This window comes from Scyliorhinus canicula, chromosome 11 (genome assembly GCF_902713615.1).
Source record: "Scyliorhinus canicula chromosome 11, sScyCan1.1, whole genome shotgun sequence".
Lineage (NCBI taxonomy): Eukaryota > Metazoa > Chordata > Chondrichthyes > Carcharhiniformes > Scyliorhinidae > Scyliorhinus > Scyliorhinus canicula.
The window spans coordinates 19,576,918-19,594,993 of NC_052156.1; the positions used below are offsets into that span (position 1 = coordinate 19,576,918).

The 18,076-nt window shown below is 44.6% G+C and overlaps 1 protein-coding gene and 1 long non-coding RNA gene across 25 annotated transcripts in view; both read right to left on the reverse strand.

Moving 5' to 3' along the window:
- Window positions 1–3,216: 3,216 nt before the first annotated feature.
- LOC119973881 lies at window positions 3,217–9,871 on the reverse strand. 14 transcript variants are annotated; one of them, XR_005462400.1, is made up of 3 exons: window positions 8,078–9,871; window positions 6,675–7,958; window positions 3,217–6,000 (listed from the first exon to the last, which is right to left on the reverse strand). It is a non-coding gene; the product is annotated as an uncharacterized LOC119973881 (long non-coding RNA). The 14 variants fall into 14 exon arrangements; XR_005462411.1 differs by having other exon boundaries at window positions 3,217–5,970; window positions 6,646–9,871; XR_005462405.1 differs by having other exon boundaries at window positions 6,646–9,871.
- A 116-nt stretch (window positions 9,872–9,987) lies between these two features.
- mtmr14 (myotubularin related protein 14) overlaps window positions 9,988–18,076 on the reverse strand; it is a 101,386-nt gene continuing 93,297 nt past the window's right edge. For 8 of the 11 annotated variants that reach the window (XM_038812411.1, XM_038812409.1, XM_038812405.1 and 5 more), the window contains 2 exons: window positions 15,219–15,371; window positions 9,988–10,251 (listed from right to left, as the gene is read on the reverse strand). In XM_038812411.1, the coding sequence (XP_038668339.1) occupies window positions 10,071–10,251; window positions 15,219–15,371 (334 nt within the window). In that variant the 3' untranslated portion in view covers window positions 9,988–10,070. The remainder of the gene's footprint in view (window positions 10,252–15,218; window positions 15,372–18,076) is intronic. The other 3 variants (XM_038812415.1, XM_038812412.1, XM_038812413.1) reach the window with 1 other exon arrangement.

An 18,076-nucleotide genomic window follows, 5' to 3' on the forward strand; every position in this document is an offset into this window, starting at 1 on the left:
TTGCAGCCTCACCCCTTCAACTTCTTTCCTTGCTCTCACACCTCGACAAAAGACTTAATCACTGCTGCCTTCACCGGGGCAACGCCTCCTACACCCACTCTTTCATCGAAAACATCATCTCCCTCCAAAGCACCTCCATATGCTTGGCAAACTGCCATCTCGAACACCCCCGACATCACTTCGGTCAGAGTTTCCACCATGAGGGGGCGGCCCCACCCGCCGACCCAGCTCCTACCACCTTTCTACCCGCAGAACTCTCAGCCTCACTCGCCGGAGGACATTCGCTCAGCTCCTTCTTTCCAGTACCTTTCCTCTGGGGCTTCAACATTCCTCGTCTTCCTTATGACTTCCCACCCCAACTCAGCCACAAACTACTCCTGAAACCGGGCATAAAAGTCCAAAAAACAGAGACTGTAGCAGGAGCCACCTAACGTGTGGCCTCCACCTACATGCCGCCACCAGAAGTCTTACTCAACTATCTTAGCAGCTCTTGCAAGATTTGAGTCTAACTACCTGTGCTGGGAGGAAAACTCCAGCACTACTGACACATTACATTCGGTAGCAGGTGGTACTACAGGCATATGACAATGTAGGACCAGAGTTGAAAGGTTAAATACTATTTACAATGTACAGAGCACAAACTTGGGCAGCAGAACATAAAGTATTTACAATATGTGGAGCACTGACTTGGACTGCTACACTTGGCACATGGCCCATTGTGTATCCCCACCTCGCTTCTTTTAGAAAACACAATTCATATGTAGACTAGGTCAGTACATGGTCCTTGAACTTTGAATTTGGCCAGGTCAGGCACCCTGAGCATGTGATTGTTCCATTTGTCTGTCCTTGGGTTGTTGTCCTCAGGTTGGATGGCATTAGATGTCCATGTGGTGTTCCCAGTGGCTGCAGGGCTTGTTGCATGGACTTCAGGAGGGGTGTCCGTTTCCACCAGCGTAGAAGGTGCAGATTGAAGACTCGGTGTGTTGGACCCTCTGCTGGTTGATGGTGCTGGTTCAGGTACCTGCAACAGGTGACACCAGTTCCTGACAGAGAGCACGTCCGACGCAACCACATAGCTGTTGGGTTGTGGGACATGGCCGTGTACCACCATTAGTTTGTCGTGGCAGCATGTGGTTTGGATCTTAGCCATTTGGCCTGGTTTTCAAGCGCAGTCTGTGGGCATTGCGATCATAGTACCCTTTATCTCTGTGTCGCCGTTTCCTGAGGGTGGCACCCATATTTGTCACTTTTGGTTGCAGGAGGGTTTTGTCAACAGGTTCCATGGTTATAGAATGCCTGGAGAACACTCTCTGTACTGATGAGAGCAAGCTCTGTCTTACTGCGCTTTGCAGGTTGAATAGGGCACCATAAAAGTCTGCATTATTGGAGACACATTTCTCAAGGAGATGCTTTGCTGAGTGCTCATTCTCCCAGACCATTCAACTGTGGGTAGAGGGGACTATTTATGATGCACTCAACGTCCCACGTTTGCATAAAGTCCTTGAACTGCTGAGTCTTGTCCATCATAATTCTCTGGGCTTGCCATGTGTGGTAAATTGTCTCTTCAGCTTACCGATGACTGTGTTGCTTTTCAGATCGGGCAAATAGTTAACTTCGACCAGAGTACGAGTCAACCAGGACCAAGTGCGGTTTCCCCTTCCATTCCAATATGTCTGCTGCCATGTATGACCACAGCAGGCCTGGGAGCTCACATAGTTGCAGTGGTTCTTTGGGTAGATGAGGCCTGACGGTGTTGCACAGTGCACATCTGGACACTTCCCTCGATATTGTCTGTGCAGTTTGCCCAATCTCCCCGCCTGCGTGGGTTGCGTAGACTGACAAGGGACTAACCAGCAGAGGTTTATTCAACAATCCTAGCAGCTTACAGGCTGTGTGTCGGCCCATGTTGGGAGAGAACACCCGTTCCATCAACATCACTTCCCATGTCCATGTCATCCCGATGTACATGTGACCACCCAGTCTACAGTGGCGGAATGTCAGCATTAGAGATATTTACCAGTATGTGGGAAGCATTTTTTATTGCAAGAAACAGCAACTGAAATCTCATTTGCTTTTGTTTTCCTATCTTTTAACAGGATAGTGGTTGCACTCCCTTCGGAAATAAAAACAGAAAATACCGGATAAACTCTGCGTGTCTGGAAGCATCTGTGGAGAGAGAAACAGCTAACATTTCAAATCCATTTAACTTTTCTATAGGTTTTGTTTTGGTAGAGTAGAAACCATTTTTTGCACAGGGTAAATCAAAACAGAATATATCACAGCACTTTGGGAAGCTGACATCCTTCTGAACTGATCAGTGATTGGTGCTGCCTTGACAGAAAGGAGAACTGAAGTTTCAGATTCACAAACTTCGCATCATGGCAAAAAAAACTATTGACTGCGTAAGAAGCCATGGATGACAACCATCACTTAATACAAACACACTATTCTGTTAGTCTCGGTTAGTGGGCTGTGACCATTGACTGCACTCATTATGCACTGCCTGTGAAAATTGCCTTGTGGAAGATCATGGAGGCAAACCTTAGGGAGTGGAAGCATCACCATGCCAACAGAAGGGAATGGGTTCCAGAAGACAACACGGCCTGACGCTGTAGTATATTTTTTCTGTTTACAAATGGCAAAGCCAAACAGAGCACCACAGACCATAGTAAATGTCCATGGTTTTGCAGAAACCGGGTGAATGGTAGGGGAGAGGAGGAAAAAATGGAATCCCTTCCTGACCTCATTCTCATCTAAAAATGTGGTTATCCGGAGGCCAGCCGACTGTGTGCTCATCACCAGGGATTGATATTTATAAAGAGAAATCCACAATGACCACCGTAGGAATGATTTAGGCCAATTGTGAGAGTCAAGCAACTTCTTCAAAAATGGCAGAGTCCAATAGAGTGAAATTTACAGATATAAAATGTTTTTAAGAGCATATGCAAATTGTCTATGTAAATTAGAGCATATGCAAATTGTCTGTGTCATTGTCTAAGTTTAATTGATTCAGTGCAAGATTCGTACGAATGGCGTGGGGACAGGATCTACGTGCTCTATGCAAAATTTAATAAATAGGTTTATAGCCCTCTCCGATGCTGTTTGAATTAACAATTTCTGAAAATATTCGTCTGTCAATAATAGCGTGTATATAAGCATGTTTTGATCTGAGGCACACACAATAAATAGATACACAAAGAATACGAGATCAAACCATTTGGTCAAGAGTACAAGTTTATTATTTATAACCAAGTTGAAATACTTTATACACATGCAGAGTGTACTGCCTGGAACAAGTTCAAGTAATCCTGGAGAACCATTAGTCATTCACCATATCACAAGATTTTACACCTCATGGAACAGTAATCTGAAAATTTAAGTCATATCTTTTTTTCACTTTAATAAGAGTACAGAATACTCTGTAAACCAGTTTCTTTAAAAGGAGCCCCTGCAACACACAAACACATCATTACCTCAATATTAATCTGTTACGGTTGCTCAGGATAGGTGAATGATCCGGCAAAAGGAGAAACGCAAGGCCTCGGCTCAGCAATATATACCTGACTAAATCAAGATGCACAAGTCGTTAATTTCTGACTGGATACTGACAGGTTTGGAACAGGATTAGTAAAATTGCTGATAGGAAAACTGAAACTGTACAACTCACTAGGGTCAGTGGTCCAAACAAAGTCCAGGCCTTCAGCCCAATTGATAAACACTTAACATCAAAACAGGGTAGAATCTTGAAGGTGCCCCAGATCACATTCCATGAGTTGGCTCAGTTAAATGGCCTTCATGATTCAGATCATCGTTGTCCTCTTGTCTTGAAAAGGTGGGAAGATAGATAAATGTTGCAAGGAAAGGAGTTAAGACAAACAAATTTGTTTTCTAAATTAATTTCATGTCCCTCACCATTACCATCAAGAAAGGAAAGCCACAGTGGCAGCATACATGATCTCAATATGGGAACGAAACCAACATTGTTACTCTACCATTCAAGCTGCCATAACCTTCATATGTCCAACACAACATGATTTTCTTTAATAAATTGCTGCTGATTCTAATAACTTCTAAAATAAAAATGATTACATTAGCAGTGTACAGCTAGGGATTTCAAGGTGTAACGTTGAACCGAGTATTTAGTGCTAGTTTTATTTCACATATTTCAAAATCATTTTCGCCAATAACTTACAACATTTAGACAAATATCTTTGAGATATCGTGCTATGTTTTGGAAGAGTATTTTTGAAAGGGCCGACGAGTGGTTATTTATTTGCGAGATTGTAGATTTGAAGGAGCTGTGTCAAGGTTTTTGGAGCAATGGGCTTCCAGAGAGGCTGAATTTTTAAAGCACCATTGCAGCAGATGTTGTACTTATTGTGCAGGAAACTGCTTGTGGAGTCCATGTTACTGACTCTAAGGGATCAATAAATGTTTCATTGGTAACCGGCAAAATTGCTGGCACAAAACAGGCCACATTAACGTTACTCAAGATCCACAGAGGATAAGAAAATATACCTCTCAATTTTGGATGATAATACTGAAGAATGGTGGCTCAATTCGTTAAACAATTTTCAGGAGAATTCTTTGCCTAATAATAAATTGCTGTTTGCAAGGTTGGATTAAGAATAAGTCAAATGTGCCGCTGCAGTTTCAAATAAGGTTTCAAATCATGAAAAAAAGAGGATTAAAGTTATTAATGAGGTAGTCACTCTTAAGCACGATTTTCGTCTTCCTACCAAGCAGTTTACAAACTCTTAAAAGTGCTTGTTGCTAGCTTGAGTGTCTCACAGCTCAACAAGATTAAACGTTTTTTTCAGCCATCCTCAAATCTAATTTAAAGAGTCTTGGTGCCCCTTCTTCTCACCTAGCACAGATCAGACCCATTCCTTCTCACCTAGCACAGATCAGACCCATCCCTTCTCACCTAGCACAGATCAGACCCATCCTTTCTCACCTAGCACAGATCAGACCCATCCCTTCTCACCTAGCACAGATCAGACCCATCCCTTCTCACCTCGCACAGATCAGACCCATCCCTTCTCACCTCGCACAGAACAGACCCATCCCTTCTCACCTAGCCATCCCCTTCTCACCTCGCACAGATCAGACCCATCCCTTCTCACCTAGCCATCCCCTTCTCACCTAGCACCGATCAGACCCATCCAGTCTACCTAGCACAGATCAGACCCATCCCTTCTCACCTCGCACAGATCAGACCCATCCCTTCTCACCTAGCACAGATCAGACCCATCCCTTCTCACCTAGCACAGATCAGACCCATCCCTTCTCACCTAGCACAGATCAGACCCATCCCTTCTCACCTAGCCATCCCCTTCTCACCTAGCACCGATCAGACCCAGCCTGTCTACATAGCACAGATCAGACCCATCCCTTCTCACCTCGCACAGATCAGACCCATTCCTTCTCACCTAGCACAGATCAGACCCATCCCTTCTCACCTAGCACAGATCAGACCCATTCCTTCTCACCTCGCACCGATCAGACCCATCCTGTCTACCTAGCACAGGTCAGACCCATCCTGTCTACCTAGCACAGATCAGACCCATCTCTTCTTACCTAGCACAGATCAGACCCATCCCTTCACACCTAGCACAGATCAGACCCATCCCTTCTCACCTAGCACAGATCAGACCCATCCCTTCTCACCTAGCACAGATCAGACCCATCCCTTCTCACCTAGCACAGATCAGACCCATCCCTTCTCACCTAGCACAGATCAGACCCATCCCTTCTCACCTAGCACAGATCAGACCCATCCCTTCTCACCTAGCACAGATCAGACCCATCCCTTCTCACCTAGCACAGATCAGACCCATCCCTTCTCACCTCGCACAGATCAGACCCATCCCTTCTCACCTCGCACAGATCAGACCCATCCCTTCTCACCTAGCACAGATCAGACCCATCCCTTCTCACCTAGCACAGATCAGACCCATCCCTTCTCACCTAGCACAGATCAGACCCATCCCTTCTCACCTAGCCATCCCCTTCTCACCTAGCACCGATCAGACCCATCCTGTCTACCTAGCACAGATCAGACCCATCCCTTCTCACCTAGCACAGATCAGACCCATCCCTTCTCACCTAGCACAGATCAGACCCATCCCTTCTCACCTAGCACCGATCAGACCTATCCTGTCTACCTAGCACAGATCAGACCCATCCCTTCTCACCTCGCACAGATCAGACCCATCCCTTCTCACCTAGCACAGATCAGACCCATCCCTTCTCATCTAGCACAGATCAGACCCATCCCTTCTCACCCAGCACAGATCAGACCCATCCCTTCTCACCTAGCACAGATCAGACCCATCCTGTCTACCTAGCACAGATCAGACCCATCCCTTCTCATCTAGCACAGATCAGACCCATCCTTTCTCACCTAGAACAGATCAGACCCATCCCTTCTCACCTAGCACAGATCAGACCCATCCCTTCTCACCTAGCACAGATCAGACCCATCCCTTCTCACCTAGCACAGATCAGACCCATCCCTTCTTACCTAGCACAGATCAGACCCATCCCTTCTCACCTAGCACAGATCAGACCCATCCCTTCTCACCTAGCACAGATCAGACCCATCCCTTCTCACCTAGCACCGATCAGACCCATCCTGTCTACCTAGCACAGATCAGACCCATCCTGTCTACCTAGCACAGATCAGACCCATCCCTTCCCACCTAGCACTGATCAGACCCATCCTGTCTATCTAGCACAGATCAGACCCATTCGTCTATTAGGCCAATTCCAGTGCTTACAATTCTTCTGGTTGATTGGAATTTCTCACTCCAGCAACATACCATATCCCTCATTAATTATCTAATTTTACATAGAAATCAATCCAAAGGTAGTTGTGGCAACTCAAAATGGCGGCAAATTTAAAGCCCAATTGCACGACAAGCCAAGTGTTGATGGCACAAATCTTAATTTCAAGGGGAAAATGAATGTCAAATTTCCTGAACTTAAACCTAACAAAGGCATCTTCAGTCCACAAAAAAAGGAGCAACTTAAGTGATTGCTTGTATCATTTAAAATGGAATGCACTTGACACCATTCAAGGAAACATGCACATCTAACTGGGCAAGGAGGAATTTAACAAAAAACAAAGTCTTAAAGAACTAACCGTAGATAAATAATTGACTGGAAACTGATTTTTTCGAACTAATAGTTCTTATATTTTGTGAAGTGAGAGTACTACATCTAGTGGGATTCCCAGTGTTCGCTACAGTCCCAAGTTATCTGAGTAATGCTGATTGTAAACACTGATTAGAAAAACTTCATTTTAATAAGCCACCAAATCCTTTAAAAACAGATAGATCAGGAGGTCACAAAGCACCTTCCTGGAATTAATCATTAAATGCAGCATAAGAAAGCACCAAGTGTAAATGGTTTGTTGTTCAATAGAGATCTGGTGCCATAACACTGAGATACAAGTTGTACAGGTTAACAATCAAAACATTAGTGCAAATAATATACTTAAAGTGAACACAATGGCAGGGTTTGGGAGGAAGGGGCTTAGAATGGATCAGCAAAAACACCTAAATATTCACCAAAGGATTACAGCCTTTCTCCCATTTAAAAACTGAAAAAATGTTTAAGGATCTTTAATGCACTTATAAGACTTTTGCTAGGCATGGTAATTGTTGTCCATGTATAAACTCAACATAATGAAACAGTCCAAATATGCAATGCACATACTTAAACAGCAGATGAATCCCAATTCACATCATCCAAGTTATTAAACACATCAGTTTAACCTTTTATTTACTCACTAACCATGATCTTTTTTTAAACTGGGCTATTAAAACATATTAAAAATTATTACGATTATATAGCCATACAATGTACTATTCAGCTGTATGGTTTGTCAAGGAAGTCAGAAGCAGAGTGGCAAGTATACACAAGAACTGCAGGGAGGAATGATCTTTTTAAATCTGAAATTAAAAACAGAAAATGTTGGAATCAGGTTTGTCAGCAACTGAAAAGATGAAAAATAATTAACATTTTAGGTATACTGGGTCAGAATTTAAAGATTTAAACTCAAATCATTAACCTGTTTTATTTCTTGATGGGTGCTGCTGCAGCTTCCTCACCGGCTTTCTTATACAAATGGAAATCTATTCCAAACTTAAAGGTGACTCCAGAAAAGTGGTGGTAAAGGGAGGAGAGCAGATCCAAGTGATGCTCACATGTTTACAGGCAAACACAGAACAATTCTTCAAATTAAGTCAATCTGGTAGAACCAGACATGAATTTAGATGAGCAAAAGGCAAATTTAAAACAATCATGTCTATTATTTACTCAGAATGACAAATGTTTGGATAGGGTTGTTGGGTCGGGAAAGGAAACAAAACGAGGAATAAATCTGGATGTCATAATGGGAGAATTGAGGTCCTGGAGGTGTGAGGTTTGGTGGCCTTTGTGGCCTTTTCTCATTCTTGACTTATTTTAAGCTCTTACGTACAAGAGTTCAATGTTGATTTCACAGTCAACAGCTTGACTGAAACATTAAGGAGGTCATTTACCACTTAACTGTTGAATCATCTTCCTTCTATGAAAAATTATACCGTACATTTCTTTTTGAATCTCCAAAGAGATAACACACAGCTTCCCCTCACTTAATCCTCAATGGCAGCTTTCCTTTTTCCTTAAGGCAACTTAAAAATAGATGTAAAATTTGAATAGCTGGATTATACAACAGAATCCAGAAAAGACATGTTCCATTTTACAAGAGGAAATAGATCACCCTAACAGGAATTAAACTACATTTAAAATAAATAGACTATTTTCTTTTAAAAACAAAAAGTGTTACAAAAATATCATCCAAGTTTCTTAAGCAGGTTAAATGTAGTATTAAAAAAATAGAAACAATCTTAAATCTTTAGAAAATGAGTCTAAAGCTGAATTAAATTAGATCCGCTAATGACAACATACTATCTTACTACTGTTTTCTTATTTACGGTGACAGACATTTTCAAAACAATTCATTCATTGGTTGGACAAGTTGTTAGAACCTAGCAGAGCCTTATTGAAACCCAGACATTTACAATTAATAGTCTTATCAAAATCTGTTCTAACGCTACAGTTAATCTGGCAAAAATCAAAGCGGTTAGTTCCTGGACTTGTTGAAGCCTCGCAGAAGTTATCCAATCAGCTAATTTCCACTCAATTTAACCAAATGGGTGTTTTCCCACAGGTTTAATTTGACTAGTTCCCTCTCCTTCCCCTCGATAAATTAGCTTTATTAGGTTTACAACCCATGCTCGGCATACTATTCCACCATGTGTGAGTGAGTACACCATAATGAGGGCTGCACTTATAACAATGAAATTAATTAGCCACTGGAGTAAACTGGGTGCCAGATGCTCGAGGTTAATAAGGTAAACTGTGTTGAAATGTTGCTAGAATTTGAACAACTCCATTTGAGTACTAGCTCTTCTTTTAAAAAAAATACCAATACACTAATTTCACCACACCCAACTATCTTGAGAAGTAGCCTTAAAGCACGTTGCAACATCAAAACTCCTCTACAAGATCAGGTAACGACAGCCCGAAGTGAGATCAATGCAAAAATGTTTTAAAAGATTCACAATTACCATCTTTGAACTAGTTAAAAATGGCACTGGACATGTTCATCACAACTTCTGGCTGCCCCTCGTGCCTCTTAATAGAGGACTTCTGGCTGACAAATAATAGTCATGACATGTTTTTAAAGTTCTCCAACATAGATGCAATGAAGACAAAGGTATTTGAGAAATAAGTATTCCTGTCCCAAAGGCTGAACCTGGTCTTCTCACATTCTTGGGGCTTTGGGGCCAGGGTTTTTTGGGGGGGGGGGGGGGGGGGGGGGGGGGGGGGGGGGGGGGGGGGGAGAAGAGACAGTCTACAGGACAGAAAAAATAAAGTTTCATAACAAATAAACGCAATTGAAAGTCAAAAAATGAAATAGATCGAGTCGAAAAACAAATTTGCAAGTCCATCTTTGGCATTGTCACAGTTATCTGCACAGTGATCGACACATTTTATAAAAACAAATGCTAGCTGTGTCAGACAATGCTGTTTGTGCCTCTCAGTCCCACTCCACGTGCAAACTGTTCTAGAAGTCCACCAATGCCTGATGATGGGCTGGATGACACAGATCTGAGGCCCACAGTTGCGCTGTATGCAGACAAGAATATGGCTCGGACTTCCTCCAGCTTGGCCCTGCGTTCTGGGATGAGTGGATAGCTGCAAAAAGAAAAAGGAGTTATTTTGACTGTAAACTTGAGATTCCATTGAGATTGTAAAATTACTCAGATTTTTAAACACCAAAAGTTCGTTATTCCCTTTCATTAAAAATAATACTTGGAATATTTCACTCTTGGGCTATTTCATGACAAGAAACAGCTTTGCAATCACGTCAACTATCATGTTGTTAAGCTGTCAGCTTGTGCTCATAAGAAAATAAATCAGCGTCTTTGCCGAGATTGGAGGGTGTCAGAATGAGAGATATCAGAAGACAGGTTTGTCAGCTGTTAGAATACATTAGATTGGCTGCAGGAAAAGAATGGGCAGAATTTTGCGCAAGTATCAGGGGTCTCGCCTATTGGCTGAACAGCTGCCGAGGGGTCTCGCCTACCGGCTGGACAACTGTCGAGGGGGTCTCGCTTACTGGCTAGACAGCTGCCGAGGGCGGTCTCGTCTACTGGCTGGACAGCTGCCGAGGGGTCTCGCCTACCGGCTGGACAGCTGCCGAGGGGTCTCGCCTACCGGCTGGTCAGCTGCCGAGGGGTCTCGCCTACCGGCTGGACAGCTGCCAAGGGGTCTCGCCTACCGGCTGGACAGCTGCCGAGGGCAGTCTCGCCCTCAGCTGGACAGCTACCGAGGGGTCTCGCCTACCGGCTGGACAGCTGCCGAGGGGTCTCGCCTACCGGCTGGTCAGCTGCCGAGGGGTCTCGCCTACCGGCTGGACAGCTGCCAAGGGGTCTCGCCTACCGGCTGGACAGCTGCCGAGGGCAGTCTCGCCCTCAGCTGGACAGCTACCGAGGGGTCTCGCCTACCGGCTGGACAGCTGCCGAGGGGTCTCGCCTACTGGCTGGACAGCTACCGAGGGGTCTCGCCTACCGGCTGGACAGCTGCCGAGGGCGGTCTCGCCTACTGGCTGGACAGCTACCGAGGGGTCTCGCCTACCGGCTGGACAGCTACCGAGGGGTCTCGCCTACCGGCTGGACAGCTGCCGAGGGCGGTCTCGCCTACCGGCTGGACAGCTGCCAAGGGGTCTCGCCTACCGGCTGGACAGCTGCCGAGGGCGGTCTCGCCTACCGGCTGGACAGCTGCCGAGGGCGGTCTCGCCTACCGGCTGGACAGCTACCGAGGGGTCTCGCCTACCGGCTGGACAGCTGCCGAGGGCGGTCTCGCCTACCGGCTGGACAGCTGCCGAGGGCAGTCTTGCCTACAGCTGGACAGCTACCGAGGGGTCTCGCCTACCGGCTGGACAGCTGCCGAGGGCGGTCTCGCCTACCGGCTGGACAGCTACCGAGGGGTCTCGCCTACCGGCTGGACAGCTGCCGAGGGCGGTCTCGCCTACCGGCTGGACAGCTGCCGAGGGCGGTCTCGCCTACCGGCTGGACAGCTGCCGAGGGCGGTCGCGCCTACCGGCTGGACAGCTACCGAGGGGTCTCGCCTACCGGCTGGACAGCTGCCGAGGGCGGTCGCGCCTACCGGCTGGACAGCTGCCGAGGGGTCGCGCCTACCGCTGGACAGCTGCCGAGGGGTCTCGCCTACCGGCTGGACAGCTGCCGAGGGGTCTCTTCTACTGGCTGGACAGCTGGCAAGAGACTGGGGCCCAGAAGCAGGGGTAGGTGGGAACTCTCTGTAGGCACCCTCTACCCTAGTGCCCAGTTTCTCAATGAGGCACTGAGTACCTTTGATTAAGGGTCCCCGCCTGCCCAAATGTGAGAAGCTGCCCGTATAGTTGTAGTTGCACTTGCAGACTGACGAGAGCATGGCGGCAGGCCCACCTGCAGCTGGATTAATCTCAGCGACGGAGGGGTGAGGCCCTTAAGTAGTCATTAATGGGCTTTCCCACCCAGAACTTAATTCTGAAAGACGTGGGAAGGCAGCGGGGTTTAGAATTTTCACCACCCAACCTAAGTATATGCCCTTCCTTCCTCCAAGCTCACCACCAGTGAGAGCTACAAGATTTCACCCAATAGAATCAACCAATTAGACATTCCTTTTTTGCCAGTGTTCGTTATGCACAAACTTGAAGTGGAAAAAAATGAAAACTAGTTGTTCGTCCCCAAATACATACGGGTGAAGGCTAATTTTCCTGAAAGTATGATGCCAGTTGATTGTCTCACTCGAAGGTTTTTTTTTCCTCCAAGACTGCATTGAAAAAGATAAAAGGTCACTGGTATGAATCATTAATTGGCTTTATTTGAGTTTTCCTGACTTTGCATAATGACTGGAGTTGGAGTGGAGGTAGTGATATTGAATTACCAATTTTCACCAAAATGTGGGCAGCATTGTCGCACAGTGGTTAGCACTGCTGCCTCACGGCGCTGAGGGCCCGGGTTCGATCCCGGCCCTGGGTCACTGTCCATGTGGTCACTGTCCATGTGGAGTTTGCACATTCTCCCAGTGTCTGCGTGGGTCGCACCTCCAACAACCCAAAGATGGGCAGGTAGGTCGATTGGCTAAATTGCCCTTAATTGGAAAACTCTTTAAAAAAACTCAAAATGTACTAAATCCGAAGTCAACGTGACAATTTTGGTGGCGGATGTCCACCAGCACTCTCAGCCCATTTTAACACTCCGAATCCTCTTCAGTAATATCTCAATCCACCACTGCTGCAAAATGCTTTTATTCTGCTCAAACTTACAATGAGATATCTACGGCTTGAGTTAAAACAAACCCGTCTTCCAGTTATACCCTTTGCCTTCCCGTGTCATAATGCCTATATTCTGGGCATGTTTTTTTAGCTGAAGCTTTGTTGCTGCTATGTCACCTTTGATATAGCTCAGATTTTCCGAGTTTTCTATTCTGTCTAACATCCTGGTACAACTTCTCACATCGAACACTATTGTGGCTTGGATGCAAGTGAAAATCTGGTACCAATTTCTAGATTCATGGCTTCCAGAGGGTTAGGTAGAAGGCGCTGAAAGTAATTTCACGCAGGACACTTATAGCCTGGAAATAGAGTTAACTTTATTTCATCAATCTAGCCTGGATTCAAATTACAAGTGCAGCCTGCCCTCTCTGCACTACCCAACTTTCTGCATTTTGTCTTTAAAAAGTTGACTCCTCCGCCCTGTTAAGTCCTCCATCACTTTTCAAATTCCTCATCTCAGTAAGCAACCTCAATTCTCCTGGATGTCCGGCAGACCTCAGAAATCTTTTTATTTTTTTTATAAATTTAGCGTGCCCAATTATTTTTTTCCAATTAAGAGGCGATTTAGCGCGGCCAATCCACCTAACCTGCACATCTTTGGGTTGTGGGGGTGAAACCCACACAGACAGTGACCCAGGGCCGGGATTCGAACCTGGGTCCTCAGCGCCGTAGGCAGCAATGCTAACCACTGTGCCACCGTGCTGCCTCAGACCTCAGAAATCTAACCAGTCCAGAAATCACCATCAGCAATTTCCCTCCCCTGGGTACACCAATCTATTGCGCCCAGGACTGCCATCATCGGACTGTTGAATAAAAGATGGCGCCGGAGCGAGGCGACTTCTTGCAAGCTGTGCCCAGCATACCCTCTAATTCTATCTTTTACTCTCGTTCTATGCTTCTAAAACTTCATTCTAACTCTTTTAAACTCTCTAACAATGTTCTACATTATATTCTGCAGTCTCTCCTTCCTTCCAATATACTGCATGCATTGTTTGTACAGCATGCAAGAAACAATACTTTTCACTGTATACTAATACATGTGACAATAAATCAAATCAAATCATAAACTTAGATTTTGAGTTTGTATATTTCACCTCTGAACTTGAAACTATTAAATGAAAACAAATGGCACAGAATTTAGTTCACAGGAATTCAGTTTGGTGAAACATAGTCCAAATCACTGGAATGTTTTCCCTGTTGGATTAAATGGATTTATTTACATGCTGCGTTTTACATATCAGTCAGAAACACATAATACTTGTAGTCAGACGTAATACTTTTTTTTGGGTGTTCAGGTAACCTGAAGCACCCAAAGCACAAAACTGAAATCGTCATCCCGTTCAATCTCAAAACTTTTAATTAAAAAGAAAATAAAAGCAAAAACGTCTCCACATTGCTATCAAAACCATTCAAGCGAGTCACATTATTAACCCAATCTCTCGCACGCATACTGGGTTCTGTGAAATTGAAAATTTTATTTGGACAGGGGTATTGAGAGCATATTGTACCGTTGGATGATCATTTTCCATAAAGGACCCTTTCTTTCATCAACAAGATTCTTAGGGCATTCATTGGCAGTGTCAGCAATGGTTCACTGCCTGAAAGATGATGGATATAGGAATTATTTCGGCTCTTACTGCAACTCGCCTTTATTTGCTGGTTTCAATTCTGACAGCTATTTAAGCATAACTGATTTCTTTTATTGACAGCTCACAACCATTTGGTTTCACATCGCCAAAAGGATCAGCACAAAATTCCTCCTCACAGCCCGTTCATTTCCATCTTCATACTTTGATTCTGTTCTTCTTTCTTCCTCCCGCCCCTCCTCCCCAACTGTGCTCATCACACAAATGAGAGCTTTGACCATTTGAAGTAATGTATAAACGACTGAAATGCAAAGGAGACGCCACCAAAAAACGTGCAGACAAACAATTGAGCGCTGCGTCTCTGATATTACATTTGGTCACATTAAATACAGCTCCCTCTAGATTTTAAAATTATTTTCTTCCACTTCTGGAGGCCTCCCCAAAATAACAACTTCTTCCAGGTTCTCGGCATTATTGGTGCAATTGAGCTTCTTTGAGGAATGGAAGAAACAGTCTAGTTGGACTGGTTACAAATATTTCTTCCTTTTAGATAAAATCCCTGCTCCTTCCTGAGCTCCACCTGAGAATGGAAGCTCACTGCGTAAACCATTGTGCAAATAGTGCACGTGGTCAGAGAAGGACATGGGAGAGACTACAGCTGGACAGACAGAGGAAGATGCCTACAACAGGATTAAATCATTTTGATGCAAAAGCTGCATAATCTCAGCAACACTCACAGTCTCCCATTGGCTCCATCATCTTGAACGTTGAAGGGGAGGGGTGAGTCATTGGTAACTACAGTCTGGTCGTGAATACTGCCACAGCCAGACACGATCTGCCAGCTGCCATAATCCGTGGAAGAGGATGAAGAATGGCAATACTCTGTGGAGCTGCACAGGAAGACAGTGAAATACAAAATAAGCACAACTGGCCTTTTGGACTGAGGTTGTTTTTTTAAAAAAACACCTTTACATGGTTAACCCATATACTCCACATGTAGTTATGAAAAAGCTTCTCAATTGTTTTCTTCTTTACTGTGAGGCCAGCTTCTTCGTCAAGTCAATGGGGCATTAAGCCATGTAGGCAAAGCCTAACTGCATCTATAGATAAAGCTTCCATTCGAAGCAATAATAAAATGATGTTGCCATGGATACCATTATGCCCAAAGCACATGGCTTATAGTTGCCACCCAGGTTGATAGGGTTGTTAAGAAGGCGTATGGTGCGTTTAATCATGGAATTAAAATCAATGCTTGCAGGAAACTTGAAATCCTCTTCAAAAATTCTTAAAAGGGTGGAGACAAGGGTAGTAATTTGTATTCCGGTCTCCTAATTTCATGTTTTATTTGAAGTCTCTGAACCTAAAAGAAGATATTTAGATTTGCCATTGTTTCCCTAGTTGTGCAAAGACACGCAGGAAATCAGATGGACAGTCGATGTTTTCGACATCAACATCTCCAGTCAGCATGCAGGGCCAGAAACAATGTTGATCTATGTTGCTCCTTACGGTACCGTTCATGAGCTGGGCGACAGGTGAAAGTGAAAACCTAAAATTGTGGGAAGAGCTAGTGCAGGGAGATAAACATTTGGAGGTCACATTATGTTCTTGTTGGGGACGGGTTAAAGAAGTGTTTTAGCAGAAAGTATGTCCCATTGCACAGAACAATTATCTCTACATTAACTGAGCATTTGTTTATCTCCCTAGTGGAGTAACTTAAGAGGAGATTGTAAACCTTAAAGACAAAAATAAAGGGTTAAATTAATGATAGTTTTGAAAGAAAGTACAGTAAGTCATTAAAGAGTTTGAGGAATTGAGGAAGTCAAAAGAAGCAACAAAATGTACTGGGAGACAAAATGCATTTAGAACATAGAACAGTACAGGCCCTTCGGCCCACGATGTTGTTCCGACCATTTATCCTAATCTAAGATCAACCTAACCTATATCCCTTCAATTTACTGCTGAACATATGCCTGTCCAAGAGTCGCTTAAATGTCCCTAATGACTCTGACTCCACCACCTCAGCTGGCAGTGCATTCCACGCACACACCACTCTCCGTGTAAAGAACCTACCTCTGACATCTCCCCTATACTTTCCTCCTATCACCTTAAAATTATGTCCCCTCATGACAGCCATTCCCGCCCTGGGGAAAAGTCTCTGTCGATCCACTCTATCCATGTCTCTCATCACCTTGTACACCTCTATCAAATCACCTCTCTTCTTTCTTCACTCCAGTGAGAAAAGCCCTAGCTCCCTCAACCTTTCTTCATAAGACATGCCCTCCAGTCCATGCAGTATCCTGGTAAATCTCCTCTGCACCCTCTCCAAAGCATCCACATCCTTCCGATAATGAGGTGACCAGAACTGGACACAATATTCCAAGTGTGGTCTAACCAGGGTTTTATAAAGCTGCAGCAAAACCTCGCGACTCTTAAACTAAATCCCTCTGTTAATGAAAGCCAACACACCATATTGAACAACCCTGTCAAACTGGGTGGCAACTTTGAGGGATCTATGTACGTGGACCCCAAGATCCCTCTGTTCCTCCACATTTCCAAGAATCTTGCCTTTAACCTGGTATTCAGCATTCAAATTCGACCTTTGAATCACTTCACATTTATCTAGGTTGAACTCCATCTGCCACTTCTCAGCCCAGCTCTGCATCCTGTCAACATCCTGTTGTAACCTGCAACAACCCTCGACACTAACTACAACTCCACCAACCTTCGTGTCATCAGCAAACTTACTAACCCAGCCTTCCACTTCCTCATCCAAGTCATTTATAAAAACCACAAAGAGCAGAGTTCCCAGAACAGATCCCTGCAGGACACCACTGCTCACCGACCTCCAGGCGGAATACTTTCCATCCACTGCCACTCGCTGCCTTCTTTCGACCAGCCAATTCTGTATCCAGACAGCCAAATTTCCCTGTAGCCCATACCCCTGATTTCTGAATGAGCCTACCATGGGGAACCTTATCAAACGCCTTACTAAAATCCATATATACATCAACTGCACAACCTTCATCAATGTGACTCGTCATATCCTCAAAAAATTCAATGAGGCTTGTGAGGCATGACCTGCCCCGCACAAAGCCATGCTGACTATCTTTAATCAAACTATGTTTTTCTAAATAATGATAAATCCTATCTCTCAGAATCGTTTCCAGTATTTTGCTCACTACAGATGCAAGACTGATTGGTCTGTAATTCCCAGGGATTTCCCTATTCACTTTCTTGAACAGGGGAACAACATTCACCTCCCTCCATTCATCCGGTACTGCTCCAGTGGAGAGTGAGCACGCAAATGAGAGTGATCATCACCAACGGCGCAGCAATTTCCTCCCTCACTTCCTGTAGTAACTTTGAGTATATCCCGTCAGGCCCAGGGAGATTTATCTATCCTGATGATTTTTCAAAATTTGCAGCCCATCCTTCTTCTTATCAACCTGTTTGAGCCTATTAACCTGATTCACGCTATTCTCACGAGCAACAAGGTTCCTGTCTCTAGTGAATACTGAAGCAAAATATTCATTTAGAGTCTCCCCTACCTCCTCAGATTCTAGGCACATGTTCCCTCTACTATCCCTGATCGGCC